Source organism: Danio aesculapii, chromosome 1, assembly GCF_903798145.1.
Source record: "Danio aesculapii chromosome 1, fDanAes4.1, whole genome shotgun sequence".
In the NCBI taxonomy this organism is placed as follows: Eukaryota; Metazoa; Chordata; class Actinopteri; order Cypriniformes; family Danionidae; genus Danio; species Danio aesculapii.
The window spans coordinates 37,501-46,150 of NC_079435.1; the positions used below are offsets into that span (position 1 = coordinate 37,501).

The 8,650-nt window shown below is 39.7% G+C and overlaps 1 protein-coding gene across 2 annotated transcripts in view; it reads left to right on the top strand.

Annotated features, from left to right (window-relative positions):
• txndc11 (thioredoxin domain containing 11) overlaps positions 1 to 6,374 on the top strand; it is a 13,449-nt gene extending 7,075 nt beyond the window's left edge. For both annotated transcript variants that reach the window (XM_056454062.1, XM_056454054.1), the window contains exons 10-12: positions 2,885 to 2,997; positions 5,308 to 5,388; positions 5,644 to 6,374. In XM_056454062.1, coding sequence (XP_056310037.1) covers positions 2,885 to 2,997; positions 5,308 to 5,388; positions 5,644 to 6,202 — 753 coding nt within the window. In that variant the 3' untranslated portion in view covers positions 6,203 to 6,374. The remainder of the gene's footprint in view (positions 1 to 2,884; positions 2,998 to 5,307; positions 5,389 to 5,643) is intronic.
• The last annotated feature ends 2,276 nt before the right edge of the window (positions 6,375 to 8,650 follow it).

Sequence of the window (8,650 nt, forward strand, 5' to 3'; positions counted from 1 at the left end):
TTTTTAAACTAATTATTTTTTATTGTTTTTTTACATTATTTTAATGATTATAAGCATTTTTATAACTATTCAAGATTTTTCTAAATCAAACTTTGATGCATCACTTGCTTTTGTTCATATCTCGGACAGTTTTACCATTTAAAGTTTATTACAATATTAATCACAAGAGAACAGGAGTTGCTTTACTAATATATTTTTATTATGGCAAGAATAAAAGCAAAAAAAAGAAAGATTTTCTTAGAAAAAGATTATTTTTTAGATTTAGTGCGCTCCACAAGTATATAAGTCAGTGTTAAAGCTATGACTGGTGGAAAAACATTACTTTTTTGTAACCTGAAACTTGTCTATAGCACTTCTGTTCTTATAGTTGTGTAAACTGCTTCCTTGTCCTCATTTGTAAGTCACTTTGGATAAAAGCGTCTGCTAAATGACTAAATGTAAATGTAAATAATGACAACAGGACACGAGTTACTCTACAAATATGTTTTATCATCGTAAAAATAAAAGCAAAACAAGCACACTTACTAAAAATACAGATGTTTTTCAGATTTAGCCCGCTCTACTATTCACACATTACTGTCCGGCTAGTTTCTGTCCTCTTCTCATGGTAAAAAGGCAATGATGGTCCAACATTACAGACCATTATCACCAATAAAGCCTAGAGAAACAGGGCATCAGTAAACCGAGAGGTTTAAATATTCCTGCCCAATTATCAAAGAAATCAGTCTGTGACTTTTGGTGAATAAAGCAAGTGTCTCATATAATATCTCTACTAAAAGACAGAAAATATGACTGTAGTTAATCTAAAAACTGAATAAATATAGATTTACACACATTTACTCAAGTGAATAAACAGAATTAATGATGGCTGAAAATCTGCAGAATTCTGCGCGCACAGACTCCGTGTGGGCCCACATATTAGTGTAAACGGGGCCGAAGGGGCCGATCACACCTAAAGCGTGTTATGCTTTGAGAGACGCCTTTTTTGAATGGTTTACTAACGCCCGCGATCGTTTTGCGCGCTGCTTATGCGCCATGCATGCCTCGCGTTTTTGCCCTTGCGAACCCTCCGCATGCAGTTGAGAAAAGTCAACTCTGAGTGGAAAAGGTGTGTTACGTCAGTCGCGTCTGTTTTATTCTCCAATCACATGTCAGCAGGGGCTGGGTGTCCATTGAGGTGCCTGCAGTGTTTATGTTGTCAAGACAACACAGGAGAGTTTTGAGGATGGAGACTTGTGGATGCTGTTCTGAGTTATCCAGAGCTGTATGACTTCACAAATCTTGAATATCACAATGTTATTAGATATTAAAGTTATATTAATATCAACAGCAACACTCTAGCAAAATACCCAGCTGATTCAGTCGTTGCCTAGCAACGTAAAAAATCACCTCGCGTTTTAGGAACGTAAATGAGGGTTCGGTGTGATCGGCCCCTAAGTGTGTATTTTTTGCGAGCAGGTTTGTGACGGGGGCAGGCGGAGGATCAGCATCATGTTGTCTATTGGCCATCGGCGATGAACGATGGCATCGTCTATCGGCCCGACCCTAGTTCCCATGTAAATGTCCCGCCCCTTTCAACCTTAATTCTAGACACAGATACCACACTGTATACACTGCAGGATCGCCATACCTACAGCGGAGGAGGGATATCTCTAGAGGAGCTGCTGAACTGGAACTGAACCAGAGTTTGGTAAAAACTCAAGCATAAACATAAAATACATCTGAATAATGAGTTGTGTGTAATAATAATGGAATGACAGAAGGAGAAAGCACTGAACTGCTGAAATAGGTTTAATGCTTTATTTAAAAGGCTTTATTATTGACGTCAGCTTAAAGACGCCTCTCATATGGAGAATGAAGACTCATGCATTGCTCAGGTGTGAGTTTCTCACAGACTTTAACAGAGTGTCAAAACCTTGATGCTTCTGTGGGTCAATCAAATCTGAGCCTTGTTCTGTATTCTCTATTGGATTCGGATCAGGTGATTGGCTGGGCCATTCTACAGCTTGATTTCCTTTCTCTGAAAGCATCTGAGAGTCTCCTCGGCTGTGTTTTGGATCATTGCCTTGCTGAAATGGTTTGATCTTCATCCTCCTGCTGGTGTAGATGTTGGACTGAAGCAGCTGAGGAAGGGCAGAGAGCTGCTGAAGAACTACTGAGAGATTTCAGCTGCTCTCTGGGCTTTCACTGCCCGAATACACCTTCCTTTCTTCATGTGTTCAACACTTATTTTTTAGTACTTCATTTCTTTTATTACATGACTTCATTTCTAAACTAATTAGAATTTCCAGTCAACAGCACCTTTAGAAATGTTTTCTGTTCAATACTTCCTCCACTGTAGATATGTGCTGCGTCTGAAATCATCTACTGCTCAGTATTCCTGCATTTGAATTGAAATGTGCTACTCGGCCATTAGAAGCGTTTGTTCTGTACAGTATGGATGTTGGTAGTATGAATGGATCTCAGATGTACTATATTCACCATTTTGTCATGTTCACGTGACCTACTCACATCAGTTGCGTCACTTCACTCCATTTCTGAATTCTCTCGCGGTGCATCACAGAATAGCGTAGCGTGCATCAGATGCACACTTCAGAATCTCGCCAGATGTAGTTGGTCACCTGCATACTTCATGCAGACTGATTTTCCAATTCTTTGAATTCAGACATACTATTCGGCTTGCACACTGTTTTGAGCGTGCTATATAGTATGGAAGTATGGGATTTCAGACGCAGCCATGCTGTCTACTCTATAGAAAACACCTTAGCTTTTCTGATGGTGACTGTAATGTAATGATGTGCACCTATTGTGAAGCTGGTTTGCGCTGTGCTAATAAAGCTGGATGGGGTTGATTGTTGCTGAAGGCTGTGTTGTGTCTCCATAGGACGTGCTGCTGCTGTATTACTCGGCCTGGTGTGGATTCTGCTCTGTCCTCAATCATGTGTTTCTCCAGCTGGGTCGCCTCTTCCGGGGGAACAGGGCGCTCACGGTGGCCAGGTGCGGAGCTGCGTTCACCACACCTCAGTTACTGCTGTTTCTGAAGTTTATTGGGTTATCATGTAGAGCTGCAACAGTGCAGACGTCTCATGGGTCAGGTTTAGCTCACAGTTTCGGTACGGTTTGATATAAGTTCATTAAAGAAGCACTGTCAAATGAATAATATAGGGCAGCACGGTGGCGCAATGGCTAGCACAATCGCCTCACAGCAAGGAGGTTGCTAGTTTGAGTTTCTGTGTGGAGTTTGCATGTTCTCTCCGTGTTGGCGTGGGTTTCCTCCGGGTGATCCGGTTTCCCCCACAGTCCAAACACATGCGCTATAGGGGAATTGGGAAGGCTAAATTGGCCGTAGTGTATGAGTGTGAATGAGTGTGTATGGGTGTTTCCCAGTACTGGGTTGCAGCTGGAAGGGCATCCGCTGTGTAAAACATATGCTGGATCAGTTGGCGGTTCATTCTGCTGTGGCGATCCCTGATTGATAAAGGGACGAAGCTGAGAAGACAATGAATGAATGAAATACAATATAGCAAAGACAATACTAAAGTAAACGGAGCGTTTCAGGTTTATCTAGCAGTAGGTCAGTTACATAAAGTCAAAAATATAATTATTAGTTTAGTTTTATTTAGATTGTGAGTGATTATTAGAGCAGTGGTGTTTTAATTTCTGGATTGATTTTATAGTCATCAGAAGAGGGCGCTGTACTCCAGTTTTCATCAGCAGGTGGTGCTACAGTATATGCTAGTGTTTTTGTTTTTTGAGACTCTTTTTTTATTGACCATTTTGATTTTGAAGCCCGAGATCCTCCCAACAAAAAGAGTTAAATTAAATCAAAACAGTAACACCAGTAATTGGTACATAATCAGGATTGAAACACATCTGATACACTCTCTCTCATATTTAACCAAAATCGTAGTTTCTTACTGGCACCATTTATTTTGGCTGTGGTGTATTCCAAACTAGTAATGTCCTGTAGATAAAGCCTCCAGGATAGATCAGATGGAGCAGATGGATCCAGACATAGTTTCAGGATTGCAGCTGTCAGAACAACTGACAGAATCTTTCTTTGGTTGATGGATAAGGAGAGTGATGACCCGTCCAGCATGAGAAAAAGCAATGGGTCACATTGCATCTGAGTTTCCATTAGTTCTGAAAGAAGGTCTCGCACCTTGGTCCAGAATAATGCAATTTGGGGACATTCCCAGAACATATATAAATCCCTTGTGTAGAGTTGGGTCTGATTTCCTTTTCATTTTAAATAACAGGTAGGGTGTGGCATAAGCCTTCATAATTAATTTATAATGAATCATTTGGTTTATTAAAGTGACAAACCAGTTCTCCCAGACAGTCTCCCAATCAATAACTGTATTGAGTTCTCTCTCCCAGAAGCCCTCAACTGATATATTTGATTATTGAAGTGATTTATACATCACATTTACAATAGCTCTAGAGTCCAAACTAGAATCTATCCAGTCTATCATAGGATGAGGGGATTTTTGGATGACCAAGGTACTCCATAAGCTTTCAGCGCAGACCTCAATCTCAATTATAAGAAAAAGCAGAATCCTGGGAGAGAGAGTTCCTCTCAGAATCTGAAACCATTCAAGTCCGTCATCATTGTACAGCTCCTTCAACACAAAGAGACCATTTCCTGCCCAGCATTTGTATATAAATGGTTTGTTACCAGAACATATATTATTGCTATACCAGATAGGGGTGGAATCACAAGAACAATCAGATGCTCCATAATCATTTCTGCTGCTTTCCAGGTTTTAATAGAGTCACCTATAATATAACCTATAATCATTTTCATACAATTTCTTGGATGCTTTAGTAAAGGGTGGATCCTGTAGACGCAGTGGATGAATAATATTAGCTTCTAAGGCTCGCCATGGGACAGGAGAGTCAACTTCCAACCAAGTCCTAAGTGGTTTAATTTGGTATGATGGATAATCTGATGAACAATCTGGAGTAAATGCTAGTGTTTAACAGCACACTGCCCGCTATGTAATCAAATCTTGCACTTTGAGATGAATATAATGTGAGTAATGTGTGCATGGAATCAGAGGCTGTGTAAAGCTTACAGCGCCGTCTGTTGGTAAACACTAAGCTCAGACTTGATTAAAGAGAGAATAATAAAGCATCATGCATATCTGATCATCGCTGCAGAGTCATTAGTTGGTTTATCACCACAGCTCTACTGGTGAATGCAGCTCTTATAATATTGCTGTTCTTTAGATGATGGAAATCACTTGAGTTTAGACCTCTGAAGCTTTGCCTTCATCACTGAGTCTGTGTTTGTGTTGTTTTCAGAGTGAATGTGGGCCGTAATGATCTGCCCTGGGAGTTTATGGTGGATCATCTGCCGACTGTGATCTTCTTCCCCCGACACAGGTTCAGTTTCACATTTACACAAACACACATCTGTCACATAACAAGGTGGATGGAAACACAGCTGCTGTTTACGTTCTTAATGCATTATTGCATGCATCACTTCATTAATGAGCAGAGGTTATGAAGAAACACTCCTCCATTAATGTTGCATCTTAATGTTTCCATCAAGCATTTTTTTATGTGATAACCTAAAATTCACATTAATATAACTGTCTGGACTATAGCTAGCGTGTGTGCTCCTCTGTGTGTCCGCAGGAAGCAGATGAGTGTGAAGTTTCCAGAAAACACACCCATGACTGTTCCAAACCTGCTGCGCTTCGTTTTGCAGCACACAGGCCACGCCCCATGGGAGGAGGAGCAGTCGGGAGAAGGGGAGGAATCAGTTAGAGGGGAGGAGTCAGCGTCTCTGCTGGGGGCGGAGCTCCGTGCGCTGCAGCAGGAAGTGTTCTCTCTGCACCGGGTTCGAGAGCGTGTGTCTCAGCAGCTGGTTGTGCTGTGGCGGGAGAACCGGCGGCTCACGCTGCACACACACACACTGCAGAGCCAGAACCAAGAGCTGCAGGCGCAGATCCACCAGCTGGAGGCGCTGTACAGGGAGAAAACCCACCGGCTCACACACACTGTTCACAGACTGCAGGAGCTGGCGGACGCCTCCGAGGAGCTGCTGAAGGAGAACACACTGCTGAAGGTGCTGCTGACCGCGCTGAGGGACTCGGACCACGGACATGAAACAGAAGACAGACAGGACACAGACGACAGACAGGACACAGATGAACATGATGAAAACACACATCCAGAGGACGAGGCTTCCTGACCACAGCTCGTGTTTTCCTCCAGCACACGTCCAGGGCTTATTTCACCCCATAATCAATCATCAGTTTAAAGAGATGCTTTTTATATGTTTATTTTATTAATCAGACGTTTAAAGGGATCACTCGGCGAACAATCAACATTTACTCACCGTTTACCCATCCTCAAGTCTTTAAGATGTTAATGAATGATGAGTTTTGGGTGAGTTATTCCTGTAAATGATCTCATTCTCATTGTAGATTATTTGTGTTTAAACATGTTTAATTTAATATGAATGAATATTGTGTTGGAATACAGTCGTGTCATTTAAACGCTGCACTAAAGTACATTTAAATGTAAACCTGTAATTTATTTCAATACAGTTCATCATGGGAATTATTGAGAAATACTTTGATATTAGACTACATATTCAGGTGATGAGAATGAGATTTGTTTCTGCATTATAATAATGTGTGTTTGAGTTTAGTTATAATGAAAATAAATCACTGAAGGTTTTTGTGGTGGTGAATGTGAGCTGGACATGTGCTGTAGATTCATTATAAACATGAGGAAATCTGAAACGTCTGGAAGAATTTTTAATGTTCTCATCAGCACATGGACTTTATTAAGATGAATGATATCAGTGAAACACTGTTCAGACAATAAGTGTTTCTGTATGTTAAAGTAATCTATTTTTCATAATCATGGATTCTGATTCAGTATTCAGGGATTTCTTGATATCTATCAGATATTAAGGATTAAATAATTGATTATATGATCATAAATAACTCAACTTTTACACTGTTAGTGAAAATTGGTGTATTGGACTGGCGCCACTGAAATAATTTAATAAACAATAAATAAAGGCTTTTTAGAAACAAAAATGACATTGACATTGTGTGCATGCTATAGAATTACATACAAAAATAATTTGTTTTTACCTAAAACTATTGTTAGTATGGAAACTGTGTAGTTGCACATAGTGTGTATGTTTGAAGCTTATTTTTAAATGTAGATATTAATAAACAAACAGAAATACACCTTTAAGAATCTTATAAAAGTCAAGAGGATAATCATTCACCAAATGACAAGCAATTGCTCACTAAACATTTCGCTTTTGGTAAATTGTGGTTAATTATAATATTTAATCGTTGTAAACAGGATATTTTGGCTGTGGCGTAAAAAACCGTTAACTGTCAATCATCTCGGAGCGCGCGCGGGAAGTCTGACAGGAGCTCTCACGACTGAACTTTAGCGATAAACGGCTTCTGAAACGTTATTATATTATAAAATATTAATATTTAATCGACGGTTAAAGGTAAGACGACCTGCGTTTTCTCAATAGAATCGTAAATGGTGAATGTCTGGTTTTATGTTGGATGTTAAATTCGTTATTATGAGTTCTCTGGTGAATGATTTTAACACCACTGCAGTGTGGACGGGCTACCTCAAAACGAAGCTTCATCCTCCTATTTTACGTGACAAAACAACATTAGTGGGGAAATTACAGATATTACTTTAGCTAAAAGGTCATGTCCAGAACATAACATGTCCTTAGCCCTGAAGTAAGTGACCTGGTAACAACGAGGAATTCCAGCTAAGTCGTCTTTATTTGTCTTCATGCAGATTGTGTTGAGTTGATGTATTGACAGACTGAATTCTACAGATCAGTTCAAACACAGTTTATCACACTGTTCATCAGGATCTACAGAGCTCTGCTGCTTCACTAGACAATCTTCCTGAGCTTTACGAGGTCTCATTTAGCTTAACAACAGCGACAGGAGCCACATGAGTTTGATACTAAAGTCTGCGTGAATCAGAAGTTGCTGAGATATTTAAAACTGGAATATTATTGAGTTGGGGGCGGGGCATTCTTTTGTTCATTATTAGTAAACTAGTGGTAAGAGGGGCGCGGCTAAGAATATTAAGGCTGTAGCAAAGAGCATAGAATCTCTAAGAGGCGACACTCTAGTGCGATTTGGGAAACAGACACTAGATGGCGTGTTCCATTTTGGAATGAAAATTCCAATTAACAACAGCATATTATAAGTCTGTAAAATAAACTATTAAAAGTGCTGATGATTGTGATAGTAAGTGTTGTATTGTCGTCTTTCATGTTGTATCTCAGGTTTAATGCACTTTTTAAATAAATAAATAAAAAACAAAGCAGCTGCTTGCCGTCGAGACAGCCGATCGCTTTAACTCCAAAATGGCGGAATCGCGGGGCTGTGCTGGGCGCAGCTGTTGCAATGGAATATTCTATTGAGTGTCGCCTCTCGGTCATTCTAAGCTCTTTGGCTCTAGTCAAGCTGACGTCAACAAAGGAGCCAGGAGCGATTTTAGGATTTTCACTTTATGCTCCTTATAAGGTAAAAAAATAAATAAATAAATATATATATATATATATATATATATATATATATATATATATATATATATATATATATATATATATATATATATATATATATAT